This window comes from Vespa mandarinia, chromosome 5 (assembly GCF_050613455.1).
Source record: "Vespa mandarinia isolate Hongniang chromosome 5, ASM5061345v1, whole genome shotgun sequence".
NCBI classification, from domain to species: domain Eukaryota; kingdom Metazoa; phylum Arthropoda; class Insecta; order Hymenoptera; family Vespidae; genus Vespa; species Vespa mandarinia.
Genome location: NC_140814.1, coordinates 6,193,494 through 6,213,876, shown reverse-complemented (window position 1 = coordinate 6,213,876; position 20,383 = coordinate 6,193,494). Strand labels below are relative to the sequence as shown.

Genomic DNA, 20,383 nt, shown 5'->3' with positions numbered 1-20,383 from the left:
TCGATTATGTTACAATCGATATTGTCATTTCGAGTTCAAAATGTTTATCTATTGATATATCGACTTTGTAATCGACTTTTCAAATCCCTGGAATGTCCATGTGTATGTTGTAAATCTATCATTCTAAATATTTCTTAATATGTTCTATGTAAAATGTTCATATAAAATAATGTGAAGTACCATTTTCATTTGAGAAATTAATTATATAAAATAATAAATTTAATAGTGGTTAGTAATTATCTTGACATCGAGATTTTATTTGTAACATACAGTTCTTAATTTTTTATAAATTAATTTTTTAATTTTTCATAAAAACATAAACTTTAAATCACGATATCTTCAATGAAATAATATTATTTTCTCATTAAAATGATTTCAAAATTGTTATGTACCGATGTTCTTGCTATACGTCCTATAGATGATTATATATATGTAGGTTAGTGAACATTAAAAATTACTTTTAAAACAACTTGTTTTACGTTTTTTAAAAAATATTCTTGTATTTTACTTTATATAATTTTATAGGTATAGGATCCATTCTACATATTTTCAAAAAACATGAAATTTACGAATTAGAGTACAAATTGAATTTTAATTCACGTAATATTCATGGTATTCTTAAAGCATCTGATAATTATTTAATTGTATTTGGAGCTAAATGTTTGTGTATTTATGATATTGATAAAACAAACGATACAATACTGTAAGTATTTATATATTGTTTTCTTTCGCATATAAGATCTAATTTCTGTTTTTCAGACTAAAACAAACTTTTGATACAATTTGGTTCGATGATTGGATAATAACTGTTAAATGCTTGAATATTGATACACAAATATTTTTAATCATTTTATTTGCACATAATAATGTATATATATATGACGTTTCTAACAAAAAGTACCAATATATATGGTGCGAGGAAAAATGTATACTGTATCCTTAATGTTACGTATTAAGTAACATTAGAAATAAATATTACACAATTAAATAGCATTACAAAGCAATATTAAACTTTTTTTCTTAATCTATACATAGCTACGGCGGATCTATATCAGGTGAAACAATTCAGGATTTAGTAGTACTTAGTGGAACTGTGTTTCAGGAGATATTAATATGGAAACTAAACTATGGAACTATTCATGATAAAAATGTGAAAGTATTACATCGTTTAATTGGACACAAAGTTAGTATATAAATATTAATATTCATATAACTTTATGGTATGAAGTATATCAATATTTATATATTTATAATAATGGTCAATATTTTAATAATTCTTGATAAATTTATATTGCAGGGGGTAATTTTTTCTGTTATTTATGATCCAAATACTTATTTTATCTGTTCTACATCTGATGATAGAACAGTTAGATTATGGAAAGTTACGGACAATACATCATATTCTGATATAGATATGCCTTTGGCTTGTAAAAATTATATTGATTGGGAAAAAGCTGAAATTAAATTAGTAAAAACAATGTTTGGACATGCTGCCAGAGTTTGGAGAGCAATAATTAGAAATGGTGTTCTTCTTACTATAGGTGAGGTAGGTGCATTCTTTCAAATGATGTCATACATAATAATAACAAAAAAACATTAATATCATTATTATATATTTTAGGATTCATTAATATGTATTTGGTCATTGAATGGTACACTACTTAATAAACTATTCGCACATCATGGAGCACCAATATGGAGTATTGATATTTCAGAAGATAATAAGACCATATTTACTGGTGGTGCTGATGGTGCAGTACATATATGGCCATTTATAAGTGCTCCAAGTAATAATTTACAGATAATATCATTATTTAAAACAGATCATGTTCCCAAATATATATTTTATTTAAACAGTGGAACATTATTAATTTTTCATGAAGGAGGCATGTTAACATGCTATGACAATGCACTTGTTCTTAGAGAATCTTTGTATTTAGAAAGATATAGTACCTATTGCATAATGCAAATTTCATCATGTAGACGTTATATCAGTTTTGCATCAAGGGATGGATATATAACAATATACACAGGTATGTATGTATATGTATATTTATGTAATAATAATATAAATTAAATTTTATTATTATTCATATATACTTATACTTTCATTATTTTATTATTATAGAAATAAACAATGAGAACAAAAAATATCTACATCAGATATTAGAGGCAAAAGTAATGGAATCAAAAATATTTTCTTTACAATGGTTAAAAGATGATAAAATTTTAGTTTGTGGAAAAAATGGTTGTTTACGAATATTTACCATTACACTTGATAGTATGTATAATAAGTCGATATTCATGTTTATATAAAAGCTCTTATAGTTTATGTTATAATACAATTTTTTTATACAGATGAACTATACACTCATAGTGAATATACATTACCTCCAACTCGAGAATGTTGGGTAACAGCTGCTATAATTTATGAAAATTTACTTATATGTGGAGATAGAGCAGGAAGTCTTCATATTTTTGAAATGCACAATCAGTTTTTAAAGAAAATAAATTTAGGTAGAAATATTGGAAAGCCAATACAAACTATTTATAAAGCTCATGGAAAAATAGGTATCCAACTGTGTGCTGTTATGAAAAATAAATTGATAACAGGTGGACGCAATGGCATAATAAGATTTTATGATATTTGTTTGATTGAAAAAAAAAGCTTTTTACGTACTTTGTATTGCATAAAAATGCCTATGGATTGGATTAGTAACATATTAGACATTGGCAATGATATTCTTATAACTGGATTTAAAGAAGTATATAATCATGATAATATATGTGTGTGTATTGTGATGAATCATAAAATAGCAATAAATAATTATAGCAAATATATCAACATGTTACTCTTTCTTTACGTTTTTTGATAAACGTGTTCGTTTTATTGCCTCATATCATCTAGCTAATCTCTATTTTATGACTCACATTACATAAAATATATATAATAAATTAGAATATGCAAGAAATATATATACTAAATTAATAAAATTTTGTATAGGTTGAATTTATTATATATAGTTTACATGATCAGAGAATAGCTTTAAAAAGTTCTTGTGGAGGTGGACATAGATCTTGGGATTGCATGGTATTATATGAAAATATTAAATTTGCCTATATTAGAAATAAGCAAATTTATTTATCTAGTCATCAATTAAATTCTCTGTTTTTATCTACACCTACTATATTGGTATGTATTAAAAATATATTATAAAAAGTATATGCATAATATATATTATAATGCTTTTGTATTATTTTAGAGTGGTTCTCATGTTAAAGAAATTTATAATGTACAACCTATAATGGATCTGACTGATCATAAGATTTATATATCTGGAGGTGAAGACTGCAAACTTCGTCTTACACAAATTTATAAATCAGAATTAAAAAAGAAAAACTATACATTTAAAACACTAAGCATCATGGATGGACATATTTCAAGTATAAAATCTATAGCTATTGTAAATTTAGAAAGCACAAAATTGAACAGCACATACTTAATTTTCTCATGTGGTGGAAGAGCTCAAATAAAATGTTGGCAAATGGATATAAGATGGGATAAAGATTTGTTATCCAATGAAAATATTTCTTGTCTTGATCTAAATAGTCATATGCTGTTTGGTAAAGATCAGAACCGTAGAAAACATTGGCAAAAAACAAAGCAATCTTACGCAATTGAACCTGAAACTCGCTATATGGATATTAAAACCTATTGTCCTTATAAGTCAACTTACATATTTCTACTTATAGCCTGTGCTGATGGATATTTAAGGTGATATTCTCACAAAGTCAAAAAATAATCTATTTTGTTATATAATATATTTATGATTATTTTATATATTGATTTATATTTCTTTTATAGGATATTCATTTATAATATCGTTACAAAAAATATTCATCCTATATTATATACTAAATGTACTGCTCGTTGCATTTTAAAAGTGCATGTCTTGGAATTTAAAAAAAAAATAATTATATTGACCATGTCCACTGATGGTATTGTACGTTATTTTAATTTTACTGACATTTTTTCTGAAGCATTTAAAAACGTAAGCACAGGTCATTCTAGTCTAAAAAACATTGATATAATGCCTTTTGCATTAATGCAGTTACATCAGTCAGGAATTAATAGTTATGATTTGAAATGTATAACTGAAGATGAATATCTTCTACTTACTGGAGGTGATGATAATCTTCTCTGTCTTGTTTTATTCCAAATTTTTATTTTAGAAGACAAAACTGTTTCTGTAAAAATACTATCAAAATATGAAACTTCATCTGTACATTATGCACAAATTACAGGTGTGTGTGTGTACATTGTATTATATAGAAACATAATACGTAAGTACTATATTTTATTGTTTTTACAGGTGTTAAGTTAACCAATAACAAAATATTTAGTGTTGGTATAGATCAGCAAGTTATTACACATACTTATTCCTGCACAAATAATAAAATATTAGCCCAAGTATTATCAACTGAATTAACATCTATATCAGATGTACAAGGAATGGTATTATCAACTTATATAAAGTAAGATTCATATTTTATATATTTTTTATAAACACTTCTAAAAAAATTATAACGCAGATTAACCACATATAAAAAAAAAAAGGAAAAATTCAATGTATACAGTATTTAAAGAAATAATATTATTTCAGGTGTAATGATATCTTTTTATGTATATATGGAAATGGTTTTGAATTTTTATCTGTTTAAAATGATATAAAATATATGTATATTTTACAATATGTATTACTTAAACATGCACATTTGTAATATAATATAAATACAAATTTTATTTGTAGATACGTAAATTAACTTTGATAAAGTTATATAATAAAAAAAAAAAAGAAAGTTATATTAAATATATTTTTTTGTACCCATCAACCTACAAATATATAGAATGTTAAAAAACTTAAGAAGTATTATAATTATTTATAATAATTTAACTATTGTCTTTTATAGCTTTTAGTAAAAAATATTCAACTATGGAATATCAGTATTCAATTATGAAAAATAGAAAGATTGCTTTGTAGCATATATATCTTTCATGCTTCAGGCGTATATGAAATATATAAACGCTTTCTTGATGCCAAACGTTAGGTTTATGAACTTACCTTCATGAATTGTTTTGGATCTACTGTCAAATCGTTGATTTATACCAAAAATATCATTCATAAGGAAATTTTTCATTATTTAAATTTTTGAAAAGTATAATTTTATAAGAATGTCAAGTATTACAATTTCGGCAGTCCGACCACGGACAAGTATCCTAGATAGATCTTTGAGTAAAGGAAAAGGAGAGGTTAGCTTAAGTTGCTTTGCTCTTTTATTTTCAGAACTTGTACAGTATTGTCAAAATCGTGTTTATACTGTACCAGAATTACAAAATAAGTAAGTAATCATTTTATGATTCTTCAAAAGTAAACTTGTAAAATTTTATTGTTCTACTTTAATCAATTAGGTTAGCTGAAATAGGTGCTGAAATTGGACATAGAATTACTGATCTTCTTGTCATAAGAGAAAAAGGTGGGAAACGTGAAATTAAACTTTTAAACATATTATTGTTTGTTAAAAGTACATTGTGGAAATCGTTATTTGGTCGTGAAGCTGATAAGTTAGAACACGCAAATGATGATGAACGAACATATTATATTATAGAGAAAGAAGCTTTGGTGAATAAATTTGTCTCAGTTCCGAAAGATAAAGGAAGCTTAAATTGTGCATCTTTTACAGCTGGAATTGTTGAAGCTGTTCTTTGTGATTGTGGCTTTGTGAGTATAATGTCACCAAGTATTATTCTTTACATTTTTATTTCTTTTTATTATCTATATAAATTAAAGTACTTATTGTATTTTTTTATTTCAGCCAGCTAAAGTTACTGCACATTGGCATAAGGGAACAACTTATATGGTGAAATTTGATGACTCAGTCATAGCACGTGATAAACAACTAGAAGATCGATAATAAAAAGAAAATTTCTGCAATAAATTTTATTTAATTGTAATATAATATAATTATAGTAAACATATGTAAAATCAACTTATAGTTCTAATTAAAGATAAAATAATTCTTTTTTTTTTATACATATTTTTTTTTTATTTATATTCCCTTTATTTATACATGTAATATTACATCTCAATTTCTACATTACTTTTGTTCATTTGTATTGAACTGTATTACATCTATTTTCTTTTTTTTTAGTGGAATTTAAACATTCTATCGACGTATTTTACTTGACCTGTACGGTAAAGTTGTTCCTTTCGATTCTACGAATAAGATAAATTGTATAGATAAAAAAATATGTTATTAAAATTTTAGACATACCTTGGATTTTTTTAAGAAGGCTGCTACAGTAAAAAATAGACCTCCCACGATGGTATACATTAATAAGGCATTAAAAGGAGTTTGTATGAAAACATGTTCAAGCTGTACTCTTGTAGCATAGAATCGTAGCCATCCTTTATCTATCTATATTTAAATATATTCTTATAACATAAGAAAGATAAATTTTCTTAAATTTATTATTTTTATTGTAAATAATTATTTAACTTGTGTTATAGAAAATGATCATTATATAATATTATAATAATTATATAATATTAAATAATCATTATATAATATTATATATTTTTAATATGTTAAAATAATAATAATATTAATAATAAATAATGTGTGAATTTCAAGAAAAATAATGCTATATATATCTTATACAATTATGTATCATAACATAACGTTATAATAAACTTTTTGATACTCCTGAAAGTAGATAATTTTATAGGTTAGGATTATTCACTGCAATTACGTACAACTGGTTCAACTCGTCGAGGATCTTGTACCTCCTTTAAGTATTCGTTTCTTAATTCTAAACGTCTGGAAATTCTCCATTCTTTAATTTCTTGATCTTCCTTCGAAAGATCGTATACCTTGTTTTCAGACATAATTTTTATTCGTGTAAATTCCCTTAGGAGATACTCGAGAATAACTCGCAATAAGTTGATATATTCATGGGTTACGGTGTTAAGATAGATTTGACTGATATTTAATTTTATATGAGTATGTTAAATTCGCAAAATTTAATAAAATTATAAATAATATAAAAGATAAAAATTATAAAGTTTATATATATTTTCCTTATAAAACATTATTTCTTCGTAAATCTGTTTAGTAAATTTTTCTGCATTAAAAGATATGTAAAAAATTGCTTTCACGCAATTGCTTAATTAGTAATATTGAATAAAAATGTCAAAAGTTAATATTTTTATTAATAAATTATAAGTACATATATATATTTATTTATTTATATTTATATAAATAAGTACTTCAGTTTACTTTAATCGTACGATTTAATTACGTCAAACTCTTTGAATAAGTCGAATGTAATTTTTATCCTTAATTATTACAAATCAATATTATCATAAGAATATTTAAAAAATGTGTTAAATCAGCATTAATGTTATTAAAAGATAACAAACTATAATATAAATAATATTTTAACTACAACAATAGCCACTTGCATGGATAAATATTTTATAAATTTGTACGCTAATCTAAGAAATGTAAAAATCAGTATGTCAATTGATCATGATCATAGTAGTTCAATTATGAGAAAAAATAATTATTCCAATTATTCTTTTGTTCGGGATATAAAATTACTATCACATACGTCTGTATAGTTATGAATATTTGAATCATATTCAAATATCGTATGATTTAAATTCTAGAAAACTATGTAGATTATTCGGTATTCCATGTCACATGAAACATAATAAAAAAGAATTTATCAAATGAACATATTATGAAATATGTTGATATAATACGTAGAAACAAAAGATAAAATCACCATATGCATATTGGACAAAGTAAAGTTAGAGGATAAAACCAAATGAATCACGTGATGTAGGGGAGGTTTCGTATAACAACACGCGTAGTATCGTTCTTTCGCTTCATAAGCATCGCAGCATTCAGCGACGACGTTTCGTTTATCGTTCTTATTTTATATTTTGAAGTGATTCTTTGTGCATTGTGGTAAGTTTTTTTATATATATATACATATATACACGACTAAACAGTCTTTGTTCAATTGTGAATACATACAAATATCTAATCTGACTATATGTATGACTCATGTATTATATCTGTAAAATATCATCAAATGACATTTTACAGGTATCAATTAAAAACTTTTTGTTTATATTATTACTAATTTTATATATTAACAGATATTTTTTACGACGAAGTCGTTTGCTTTCTAAATTATTTTCTTTTCTTACACGAAATCAATTGTTATTTTCTTTTTTACACTTAATTAAACACTAATCTTCACTTTCTTTGTTGTACCATATCAAATTAGTACCATATTTACGAGTAGAAATTATGATCTATAATAGAAAAATTTATTAAAATGACAAATATTTAATTGCCTAGTTATATTATAATTAGAAAATACATTTTATGAATAAATTTTAAAGAAGTAAAACAAAATGGAAGACGCAAAAACTTTCATGCCATAAATGTGTTCATGATTTGCAATGTTTCAACTTTACACAATAATTTTTATTTTGTTATAAGAAATGATTAAATTAATAAAATTTCCGCCATGCATCAAGTTTATTTTAATTTGAAATTTTCCTTAGTTTTTTAAGAATGCGAAAATTATGGACAATTGAAGTATGAATGTATCTTTTCCTTATACGATTTAATGACTGTCGCAATAATGATCACACGTATCAAAGAAGTTAGAATCGTTTAGTCGTTGAAAATAATTTCGTTGTTTTATATTTTTCATGTCGTCTTAATCTTTAAAAGTGGAATTTTAATACATATTGTAGTTAATACGTCTTATAAAATTAAAATTTAGGTTAGCTGTTTTTATTTATTTCTATGGGAAAAATAATATAATATAAATAATATAATTAACAATTCCAAATAATAAAAATATTTTCTATTAACCATACCATTGCATTTTATGTATTCTTAAATATCTTTGAGCTTGATTAATATTAATTACGATTAGTATATAATATTTTATTTTTTTCAGTTCAATTTATACAGCCATGAAGATATTACTGGTCTTCCTACTTTCAGCGGTATTTGCTGTTCAAGCCATTTCATTTTTTGATCTTGTTTTAGAAGAATGGACAACATATAAGGTATTTATGTTACATTAAAAATAAAAGTTTATTTTTTCAATTTTTATTGATACTTTTTAATATTAAATTTTACTTTTGATAGCTTGAACATAGTAAGAATTACATATCTAATTCTGAGGAAAAATTCAGAATGAAAATATATATGGACAACAAACATAAAATTGCATTACATAATCGTAAATATAAGTTAGGACAAGTTGGTTACAAATTAAAAATGAATAAATTTGGTGATATGGTAAGTAATAAGAATTTTGCACCAAAGTTTGATTGATGTAATATTTCTGATGTCTAATATATATTTAAGAAAATTAATTTTATAGCTTCATTATGAGTTTGCACAAACAATGAATGGTTTTAATAAATCAACAAATCTACAATTAAGAGCAGAAAGAAAACCTGTTGGTGCTACATTTATTGAACCAGCAAATGTAGTATTACCAGAATTTGTAGATTGGAGAGAAAAAGGTGCAGTTACTCCTGTTAAAGATCAAAAAGCTTGTGGTTCATGCTGGGCATTTTCAACGGTATTTATTTGACTTCTAAAAAATTTACTTATTATTAATCTTATATAAATATTTTAAAGATTATTAATTAATAATACGATTCTCTTATAGACAGGTGCGTTGGAAGGACAACACTTCAGACAAACTGGTGTTTTAGTGTCTTTAAGTGAACAGAACTTAATAGATTGTTCTGCAAAGTATGGTAATAATGGATGTAATGGTGGTCTTATGGATCAAGCATTTCAATATATTAAAGATAATAAAGGTCTTGATACAGAAAAAAGTTATCCATATGAAGCAGAAAAAGAAAATTGCAGGTAAGTAGTGAATTTTTTTATGAACAAAAAATTCGTAGATTAAGATATATTTATTACTTTGATTTATAGGTATACTCCATCTAATAGTGGTGCCTATGATATTGGATACATAGATATTCCAGAAGGAGATGAGGATAAATTAAAAGCTGCTGTTGCTACTATAGGACCAGTGTCTATAGCCATTGATGCCTCTCATCAATCCTTCCAATTTTATTCTGAAGGTTGATTCTATATTTTTTAGATTTGTTTCTTTCTATCATACTAGTTTATTTTGCTTTTACGAATTAATAGTTTTATAAAAATGTAGGTGTTTATTATGAACCTGATTGCTCTTCTACAAGTTTGGATCACGGAGTATTAATAGTAGGTTATGGAACTGATGACAATGGAGATGATTATTGGTTAGTAAAAAATAGTTGGGACACAACTTGGGGTGATAAAGGATACATAAAAATGGCCAGAAATAAACAAAATCATTGCGGTGTAGCTACAACTGCCAGCTATCCACTTGTTTAAACAGCCATTCATGCAATTAATGTTGCTGGGAATCAAGTCTTCATAACAACTGTAAATAATTAAAAAATTTTATTAAAACTGAAGCATATAATTTTAGTGAACAACATACCTTTAAATTTAGAATTTAGCAGTTATTATCAATATTTGTTTTTCTTTTCTATTATAATTTTTGTTTATAAGTAAAAAAAGTTTATATTTTCAGTTTGGAATATAAATACGTTATGCATACATGCGTGTGTATAAATTATTATTATTGTCATTGACATTAAGTGAACCATATTTTGTGTCTATGTGCATATGTATAAGCATATGTGTGTATAGAAATAAAAGTAAGCACGTAATGCAATGAGAAATAATACTAGCACTTATGATAATCCTTTAAAATTTTACAATTTCATTTTTTACGTTGCATATATATATACGCTTATCTTTAATATTTTATAAGTATCGATATTTATATGTTTGAAGATATAATTTTGAAATATGCGTTTATGTATATTGCTTCTAATTGCATATAGCTACTATCAGATGGCGCTACAGTAACTTGTTTCTATATGAAGGGAGATCTTTCATTTTCATTGTAAACAAGCAAATATAAATGTCTGACAATACACGTTGAAATACGATAAGGGACCAATATGTAATGTTTACAGTGATAAAAATAAATATGAATGGTCAGTATAGTATATCTAATATTTAATATGTGTTACTCTGTGATACATATTTAGATGTCCTCAGATTTTATTTTATACATAGAAATATAACGTATGTTTTGTGAACATAACCTGCAAAAGTTTATCTAAATGAATGTGTTTATAACAGTTCGGTTTAAAGAGTGAAGAATATAGTTACCATATATAACTACCACATATATATAACTATCATAAAATATTTGTTTATATAGATATATGTAGGACATGTTATACACAATTAAGAAGATTTTTTTATGATCATTTTTGTAAATATTGTCTGCAATGGGAGACGTGAATGTATGCTTTCAAATAGACACTGATAATCGTGAAAATTTTCCATCGGGACTTGCATTTCAAACTTTTCGGAAACAAAGAGATACATTTTATGAAATTTTGAGGATATGGGAGCAAAATCATTTGGTACCAGGATGGGCTTTCCAGGTAGCTTTAGGAGGAAAGATACGAACAATGCTCACGCTACATAGTGATGCTACTAATTATTCTCACTTTGCAAGATTATTTAAGTCTCAACTCCTTATTTCATGTATACAAAAAGGGGAACAAGTAAGTTATATATAAATTATTGTAGTAGAACTTCAATTCATTTATCTTGTAAATGACAATTGTTTTCAGGAAGATGTAGTTGATGATGATAATATAAGTATTCTTGAAACATTAAAACATGTTAATCCGCAAAAGTTGACACAGCTTAGAAAAAGATTGGTTACACCTTTATCATCCCAAAATAATGTTTGTGGTCCATCTTTCCCTGGTACTCAAGAATTTTTTAGAGATTTCATATTACATGCATTTAATCCAATATTTTATACACATTTAGAAAATTGTTTAGTACATGAAATTATGGAGCTAAATGAGACTCAATTTATTGGCAGTGAAATAGAAGATTCAGGTATTCTTTATATATAAATTAATATAAATTAATATAAATTTATCTCTCTATCTCCCTCCTCCTCCCTCTCTCCCTCCTCCTTCTCTCTCTCTTTCTCTATTTGTAAGAAATGTAGATAATAAATAAATAAATATATATATTTTATATATATTTTATATATATTTATATACATATTTTAGAAACAATAGTAGATGAGCAAACACAACGTACTTTCATCACTTGTGTATCAAGTTTAAAACTACTTGCAAAAATGTTGGGATTACTTGTATCTTTACCATATCGATTAGAATCAGGTGCTAGTAAAGAAATCATAACAGCACAAATTGAGATTAGAAGTAGTGTAAGTTATATATTTAATATTAATTAAATTAAGTGTATTGTATATAATACAACAAAAAATTATTCTTCATAGGTTGTACCATCATTAAATTTACAAATTTGTCTTCAGAATGCAATAATAGAAGGAAAAATGTCTTTAAGTATACCTTGGATAGTGAAGTACCTAGCAATGATGGATATTGTATCTCTTCGATTACCATACTACAAACCAGTCTTAGAATTACTATATTATATTTATAGGAGTGTCAGTACTTACGATTTTACTTCTTCTGACAGTCTTATGTCTCAACAGACTGCTCTTTTACTTAAATCTACGTTGAACTGGTTTTTTGAATTACCAAATTTTCCTAAAGATTTTTGTTTAACTTGGCAAGAAATATATCAAACAAAAGAATTAAAAACTCGGAGGCAGTTTGATAAAATGTTAGCACAGACATATGATGTATTGTCTGTAGAATCTGTTGTTTCCGTTAATTCTACTAAATATTGTTTAGATAAATTAGATATAATAGATGATGCAGTTCTTTGTAAATGCTGTCCTATAACTGACTTAAAACTACATACTGTGTTAACAAAAAATATAAAACACAATACGCGAGGTCCAAATAAACACATAACACCAGTTTCTAGTCAACTTCATAAATTTGGCACTAATAGCAGGAAACATTTAGAGGTAATTGAGATATTGTAAAAGAAATATTGTAATTTCTATATTATCGTCACAATTCTTAATACAGTTGCAGTTAGAGGAAGCTTTTTTTCATGGTCAACCTGCTTCAACTCGGAAAACCGTCGATTTTGTCTCTGAGAGAGTTGCATCCACTTGTGTGAAGCATATTTGTAATACATTATTGGTATCTGCAAGAGAAACAAATTTAAATGCTTTTAGAGAACTTATGAAAAAAAAGTATAAAGAAAGGTATAAAGAAACACAAGCTATGACAAATGGTAATAATACAGATATTAGTGAATTCAAGGTGAGTTTTTTGTTACTTCATCCTGAAAATAATATTTTACGTATTTTATATAACTTTTATATCTTTTATTTTAGTTGTCATTAGTAAAGGAAATGACTTTGTTAGCTGCTACTGCTTCCAAAAATTTGAAAGAACAGTGCGAAAGAAGCATTCCTCAGCTCTGTGAAAATCGAATTGTGAAATCTATTGAATCACTTTTAGCAGAAGATTCTTTATTACCTGTTAAAGAAATGTGTATAAAAATAGCAATCAGAATAGCCATAGAACGTATAAATCAGTGGATACAGTCTCATATTGTTGGTGGCTCATTGTTTACTAAGGATATGGAGTTAGAAATTAATAGATTTTTAAGAAATAATAACACTGTATCTTTAATACAAAAAAAAGTTCATAATTCAGCAGCTCCTACTCCAAGCGATGTCATAGATGAACTTAGAGTATGTTTTCTTTATATTTATTTTTTTTTTGTAGTTTAATAAGCAAAGTAATAATTCACAATGTTTAATTTTTTTTTATAGTCACTGATATGGGACATTATAGATAATAATGGGAAAAATTTGACTATAACTTCAATGACAATTATTCTAAATAAATTGTATCAAACTTTAAATGAAAGAGCTGATCTGGTGACAGGACCAGAGAAAATTTTGTATTTATTGAGCGTTGATTTTTCTTTGTTTCTGGGTAAGATTAAAATGATTTATTTTAAAAGTATAATGTAATGTTTTATAATATGTTATGTATTTGTAGTTGCACATAGAATGGATCTATTTACGCAGGATATTCAAAAATTGATAATTAAGATATGGACTATAAACAATTTTAAGATATTTGAAGCAGATACTCCTATGTTGAGATTGTTGAGCCCAAGGAACGTTATGTTACTTGCACAACCAGAAACTGATGGAAGCTGGTTGACGTGTGGAAAATTTCTAAGAAGATTATTGGAGGAAAGTGTCCTTGATATAGAGTTTTTGAGCGATCAGTATGTGGCATTATTTAGGCACGATTGGCCTGTAGTAAGTTTTCAGATTTTCTAAATGAATTTCATTTTACACACTTCCATTTAATATTATCCATTCTTTACAGCCTATATTAAAACAATTATCAATGTGCCTTAATGAAAGTATTGCGGGTTATAAATCGACAGATGAGAAAACAGAAAAAGTTAGATATTTGCTTGGGTGGATAGCAGAGACCTGTCGTGAAATAGAAATTGGTGATGATTTCTTGTAGATTAATTCTTTCGATATATTCTATTGATATATTTTAAATTCCAATCTGTTAAGAATTTTTGTAAACTATATAAATTTTATATGTGTACATTGTTTATTCTTATGACAACAGGAGGAAATTATACTACTGTTTATTTTATTTTTATGAGAAGAATACCTCTCAATTTGTATGTATACTTGTTGTAAATCAATTTCTCAGAAAATTAATTCTTCTATTTGAAATAGCTGTATATTATTGCACCGTCATCTATTTTATAAACAGAATTATGCTACGTATTTTTAAATAAAAATGTTATATTTTCCTTTTACATCTTTTTTTTGTTGTATGTAAATTCGCACTCATTGTATATAAGTATATTGAAAAAATCAATAGCATTATGAAAATGGCATTGCTAATAAGTTATAAGAATTTTTTGAAAAGTAACAGAAAAATGATCTGTAAAAAGACGTTAGAAAAAAATGTAAATCGTCATACGTACGTAAATAGTTCATAAATTTGGCGGGTCGGTAACCGGCTCAAATGTGATTGGCTGGACTCGTTGATTGGTTGGAACATATGCGCCATATCGGTACAGTGAGTAAAGTAGGAACAAAAAGTGGCGGTCAGTCGTGAACCGCGCGTCACACGGATAGGAAGTGGTAGTTTAGTCTAATACTTTACTGTAATATCATTTCCGATTTTTAATAAAATATCGTTGACTTTTTTTTGATCGAAATAAACAAGAATATTTGATAACAATACGGAATCGTATATGACAAATACAAGAAAATCATTTATAGAAACGACGTTTTCTAATGCGTCTTGTTATGAATAGAATAGCAATAGAGTCTTAACGATATTAATAGAAACAGATGATTAGCGTGTATTCTCATTACTTTCCATTTTAATTATTCGTAATCTTTAAAAGAGGTGAGACATAAGCGTTTCAAGATTGAAGATGATGTGCGCGCAATAAATTCAAGCAGTTCAACACGTGTTCGCGCGTACACGTGGACTCATCGAAATGTGAGATAGAAGAGCATAAGAGGAAGTTGATTGTCGGGTGCTGTCGATGCGACGTCAAACATTTTTGATCATCGTCAAGTAAGCAAAACAGATAACATAACGTAAAACGAAACGAAAGTCCTGCCCATGTTTTTTCTAATTGATTCGTATGATAGTGAAAGATAAAAAATTGAGAAAAATTTTAAACAAAAGTAATTCGATGTTTTATATGGAAATGACTTTTGGTATCGATTTATATTTTTATTTTTATTTTTATTTATTTCTTTTTTCTTTTTTATCAACCTTATTAATATATGTACAAAGCATAAATGATTGATAATTTTAATTTTCATTATCTCTTGCGTACGTTATGCGTAAATAATAATTTTTCCGTTAGGACTCATTACTCGAGAAAATTTTGCAGGAAATAAATATTTACGTAAGTATAGCTATAAAATAAATAAACTTATCGATATGATTTAATGTAACTTCAAGAAAACTTTTTATTTCGTTTCGAAGCGGCACGCGAGTTTAACGAGGTTGAAAACTTTCAAATCGATTTTTAATGTACGTCGATCGATAAAAGTTTTGCATCGGGTGAATGAAAAAAGAGAAAAGAAGGGGTTAGAAAAGGCGGGAAAAGGGAAAAGGAAGAGTGCATCGTTCCGAACTGCGCGTTCTCGTGAATCGAACTGGAAGCCAAACACTGTTGAGGTTACAAAAGTGTAAACGATCACCGAATCGGTGTATGACAAAATACGTAAAGCGAATAAGGGTTATGTATGTAAGTACGTACAAGTGTAAACGTACTAAACGAAAGAACGTTTTTCGCTCAATGCGTTCCTCTCCCTTTTGCAGACTCTTGAAATTGTTAAGACGCTATCCCAAATATCCATCTTATCTTTTACAGTATTACTCTTTTCTTCTTAATGAAAAAGATCACTAGATTTTATTATGTTTACGTGGAATACTTTTGTACGCATGAGGAAGAAACATTTTTGACGACAAGAAAAAATACTACACGTATATGATTGCAATGAGAAAGTTTTGAGAATATAAAAATGTCTCTCGTGTCCCATAAACATATCTCTTTGTTATTTAACTTTTGTCCTTCTACGACTTTATAGAGATTCGAAGTAGGCCGATGTTTTTCTCATATTTTAATGTCCAACTTTAAGACAAGGTTTTTTTTTAAGACTATAATTCTTGTATTGGATAGATTCGTCCGTGGTATTTATTGTACGATCCATTCAATTTTAGATTTCGCGTATATGTATTAGTTTTACATGTTGTTCCTTGGCATCGAACCAACTTATTTCTACGAAAGAATATCCTATTTCGAAAATTGCAATCTGGTTTATATGCTCGAATCTCATAATTTAATTCTTTATATCAAAGACGCCGTATGCTCAAATAAGTTTGTTTTATGTATCGCTATTTATATATTTGTCGCGCGTTTTAAATATCACGCAAAAGATCGAAAAAGTTATACGTTTTTTCCTTTCTTTCTTTTTTCTTTATTTTTCTTTTTTTCTTTCTTTTTTTTTTTTTTTTATTTTTTTTTTTCTATAGAAAATTTTTCCTCGAGATCAAACGATAAGATTTCGCGATACATATCAAGTTCCATAAAAACAGTATAGACTCGTTACGAAACTTAGTCCCCAGGATTTCCAACTTTTGAACAGCTTGTAAATTTCTCGATCGTTCCATGTTAACATTGGACTTTTTGGAACTCGTATTCCGCATTACGACAATAACTCAAACGATTATGGCACTTTCGAAAGTTATTACTTTTGCTTGGTAGGAACTTCGCAAGAGTCAACCACTTTTTCAACTATACTAAATAATGTAAAATAATGTTTGATAAAATTAATTTTCATATTACCCATCTTTCTTTTAATTGTACGTATACAACAATTGTAAAAGAAGGCTAAACAATATAAGGTTTGATTGTAGAGATAAAGGTAATATGTCCGAAGTCGAACAATATTAATGTTAATTACTGTTTTATAAAGGGGGAAAATTAAATTTTCATCTTTAAGAATGGCTCTTACGGAAAGGATTAAAGTGGATTTAATTGCGTTATATTTCTATTCGAATAAAATTGGATCGAAGAATTTGTTTTTTCTTTTTTCTTTTTCATTTTTTTTTTCCATGTCCTTGAAAAGAAAAAGAAACGATCTCTCGTCTCTCGGCAAGTAAATTTAATAACAATAAGAACATTCGAGCGAAACGAATAAAAGAAACGAATTATGATTGTCATAGAACGAAAATGGAAACGCGAATTTCACGCAGCGCTTTCGATGGATCACTACGGTAAAATCTCGATGAAATTGCTTTTCGTGATTCGATCCGTGATTTCTTTAGAAAGGGACAACCATCGTTGTATGACGCCTAGGAAATTACTTGTTTTCATAACCTATATTTCGCAAAATATTATCGGGTTTCCCTCTCCCTTTCTCTCTCTACCCCCTTCCTCCCCTCTTTTTCTTCCACTCTTTCATTTTTCTTTCTTTTGTACATAAAGGAGGTCGAAATGCTTCATGTGCATTTTTCTTTATTCGATCGTCAAGCAAATTTATTTTGAAATTTACTCGCATGGATATTATTATTACTTTTTTTTTCTTTTTTTTTTTTTTTTTTTTTTGGGAGTAAAAGTTGTAATAGAAGAATATTGATTGATTGACTTTCTCGATTGTAAAGATGGATAATTGATACAGAGTAAAGAATTTATTTAATCTTCTAATATGTGCATCTTGAACCTTTTAATATTTTCGTTTCTTAATTAATAAAAAAGATAAAATTCACTTCTCGAGTTTGAGATAAAAAATTTGACGTTCCTTTTCTTGTCTTTTATTTTCTTTTTTTTTCTGTTTTCCATCGATTTTATTCGTTCAATTTTATTCGAGTTTCATCGAGGTTTAATGGAACCACGATTTCAACTTTACTCGTTTGTCGTTTATCGCCTTAAAAGCCGAGCGATTCGTCGAACGATTGACCGAGAGAGAGAAAGAGAGAGAGAGAAAAAAGAGAGAGAGAGAGAGAGAGAGAGAGAGAGAGAATGAGAGGAAGAGAAATAAAGGCGAAGAGTGGATTCTAAATGGACGAATAAGGTCGTGCTCGATATCGATCCTAAGCATCGTAGGGTGCTAAGACACTCTTTGATCAATTAATGTTCCGGTAGTAGCAGTGGATGAAGTGTCATTGCGCTCTCTCGCCTTATTCAGTATTAAATTTTCCACATAAGAAAGCAACTGAACATTAAATATTTTTCGTAGTAACTATTAGTTTCTTCGTTCCATTAGAAAAGCATACATACGTATCGTAGTAAAAGCTGAGAGAAATGCTCGCGCGCGCACTTTAGTTCGTAGAAACTTTAGGTGAGCTTGTTGATGCTCGTAAATTTCGATTAGCGGTAAAAGCAATTAGGCCGGTACCATCTTCCTGGTTATATGATGTCTATATAAATACACCGCAGTATTCGCTATTTTCTCATATTTCCAGCTACGTCAGTAATATGCTCATGGTAAAATGGAAATAAAGGGAGTGTTATATCGATTTGTTTCCTTTCGGAAAATTTTCTCTTCATAGATACGTATGTATCTATACATTTTACTTATGGATCTTCCTATGAACCTTTACTTCGTCATTTCATTCGAAAATTTAATCACTGTAATGAAATTAAGGACGTTGTCTAATGACTTAAAAGTAAATACAGAGAGAGAGAGAGAGAGAGAGAGAGAGAGAGAGAGAGAGAGAGAGAGAGAGAGAGAGAGAGAGAGAGAGAGAGAGAGAGAGAGAGAGAGAGGGTCGATCGACCTCAAAATCAAATGTTATCTATCCGCCATTGATTTACCATTAATCTCTGGCTTTATTCCGTTTTGTCCGACACATTCGTCCACGAAGGTATGCACTCTTGACCACAAACGACAAAGTTCACCGAAGCGATCGTGCTGCTGACAAATTAGGCGATACTTTAACATTCTTTCTAATTATCTCTTAATTTCGTTTTTAAAAACAACTTGAAAATGTTTCCCTAATTTTCAATGAGTTGTTAAATATTTTGTTTCTTATTTTAATAAATTAGCAATATAAAGGAAAGAACATTACGTTGATGGTTACTTTGTTAGTTTCGAGAAAAAAAAAAAGAAATAGAAAACAAAGTTTTAATTGAGTTGACTGATTTGAAGTATCAGAGGAATGCCGGCGGCTCTCCGAGCCACGGATCGTTGTGTAACTTTCGTAGGAAGAGCTTATTTCTGTTACGCATATATATTTTTTTTATTTTTTTTTTCTCTCTTTTCAAGACCATATTGAAGTCTTGTACATTACTTGCGCTTACGTAATTCTCTTATTGAAATTACATTTTGACTAGTATTAGTAAACGAGCTCATTTCATTATGTTTCACGAAATAATGTAAAATAAAAAGAAGTTGGCTTTAACTAGATGCTTTATGTTTTCTCTTTCATAAGCGCCACATTAGCCAGCGATATTTAACGTTGGTGCAGTGCGAATAATCAGGCAGTACAACCGGTACACGTTAACTCAATAATAGGATAATTTCCCAACGTTCTATGTCTCAATTCTCACTAGATTCCCGAGTGTTTAATCTCAAATGACTTAGTTGCAATGCCGCGTAACGTTTAGATACCAGTAAATCCTAATAAATGTTTGTTTAAACCAGCTAATATCTTTGCAGAAAGGTCTTATCTTTCTAATTTACATCCATTTAATATTATCTATTTAAAAT

At 27.5% G+C, this 20,383-nt stretch overlaps 6 protein-coding genes across 14 annotated transcripts in view; 5 read left to right on the top strand and 1 right to left on the bottom strand.

The window, feature by feature from the left end:
• The first annotated feature begins 77 nt into the window (after positions 1-77).
• On the top strand, positions 78-4,806 carry LOC118441843 (tRNA (34-2'-O)-methyltransferase regulator WDR6-like). 5 transcript variants are annotated; one of them, XM_085656857.1, is made up of 14 exons: positions 240-436; positions 526-703; positions 760-933; positions 1,036-1,183; positions 1,298-1,546; positions 1,622-1,787; positions 1,884-2,033; positions 2,129-2,281; positions 2,359-2,765; positions 3,005-3,193; positions 3,264-3,775; positions 3,866-4,305; positions 4,374-4,536; positions 4,665-4,806. In XM_085656857.1, exons 1-14 carry the CDS (start codon positions 370-372, stop codon positions 4,720-4,722), a joined length of 3,054 nt encoding a protein of 1,017 aa, XP_085512983.1. In that variant the 5' UTR covers positions 240-369; the 3' UTR covers positions 4,723-4,806. The 5 variants fall into 5 exon arrangements, with proteins under 5 accessions (XP_085512982.1, XP_085512983.1, XP_085512981.1 ...); XM_085656856.1 differs by lacking the exon at positions 240-436 and adding an exon at positions 78-102 and having other exon boundaries at positions 1,622-2,033; positions 4,665-4,805; XM_085656855.1 differs by having other exon boundaries at positions 760-912; positions 1,622-2,033.
• A 277-nt stretch (positions 4,807-5,083) lies between these two features.
• Positions 5,084-6,092, top strand: LOC118441867 (trafficking protein particle complex subunit 5-like). The gene is made up of 3 exons (XM_035866841.2): positions 5,084-5,400; positions 5,471-5,780; positions 5,875-6,092. The coding sequence occupies exons 1-3, from the start codon at positions 5,234-5,236 to the stop codon at positions 5,971-5,973; spliced, it is 576 nt and encodes a 191-aa protein (XP_035722734.1). The 5' UTR covers positions 5,084-5,233; the 3' UTR covers positions 5,974-6,092.
• A 13-nt stretch (positions 6,093-6,105) lies between these two features.
• ND-B15 (NADH dehydrogenase (ubiquinone) B15 subunit) lies at positions 6,106-7,035 on the bottom strand. Its single transcript, XM_035866844.2, has 3 exons — positions 6,816-7,035; positions 6,334-6,477; positions 6,106-6,275 (listed from the first exon to the last, which is right to left on the bottom strand). The coding sequence occupies exons 1-3, from the start codon at positions 6,945-6,947 to the stop codon at positions 6,207-6,209; spliced, it is 345 nt and encodes a 114-aa protein (XP_035722737.2). The 5' UTR covers positions 6,948-7,035; the 3' UTR covers positions 6,106-6,206.
• Positions 7,036-7,874: 839 nt separating this feature from the next.
• CtsL1 (cathepsin L) lies at positions 7,875-10,722 on the top strand. The gene is made up of 7 exons (XM_035866834.2): positions 7,875-8,034; positions 9,047-9,158; positions 9,241-9,393; positions 9,479-9,682; positions 9,773-9,978; positions 10,048-10,199; positions 10,286-10,722. The coding sequence occupies exons 2-7, from the start codon at positions 9,063-9,065 to the stop codon at positions 10,492-10,494; spliced, it is 1,020 nt and encodes a 339-aa protein (XP_035722727.1). The 5' UTR covers positions 7,875-8,034; positions 9,047-9,062; the 3' UTR covers positions 10,495-10,722.
• Positions 10,723-10,861: 139 nt separating this feature from the next.
• dlt (codanin-1 like protein dlt) lies at positions 10,862-14,786 on the top strand. 2 transcript variants are annotated; one of them, XM_035866830.2, is made up of 10 exons: positions 10,862-11,168; positions 11,399-11,750; positions 11,820-12,096; positions 12,276-12,436; positions 12,545-13,108; positions 13,173-13,412; positions 13,487-13,849; positions 13,931-14,096; positions 14,163-14,431; positions 14,502-14,786. In XM_035866830.2, exons 2-10 carry the CDS (start codon positions 11,469-11,471, stop codon positions 14,646-14,648), a joined length of 2,469 nt encoding a protein of 822 aa, XP_035722723.1. In that variant the 5' UTR covers positions 10,862-11,168; positions 11,399-11,468; the 3' UTR covers positions 14,649-14,786. The 2 variants fall into 2 exon arrangements, with proteins under 2 accessions (XP_035722723.1, XP_035722722.1); XM_035866829.2 differs by having other exon boundaries at positions 12,509-13,108.
• A 454-nt stretch (positions 14,787-15,240) lies between these two features.
• The window catches only part of LOC118441864 (latrophilin-like protein LAT-2), a 42,069-nt gene continuing 36,926 nt past the window's right edge, over positions 15,241-20,383 (top strand). For all 4 annotated transcript variants that reach the window (XR_014982237.1, XR_004838241.2, XR_004838242.2 and 1 more), the window contains exon 1: positions 15,241-15,731. The gene's annotated coding sequence lies outside the window, so the exon portion shown is untranslated. The remainder of the gene's footprint in view (positions 15,732-20,383) is intronic.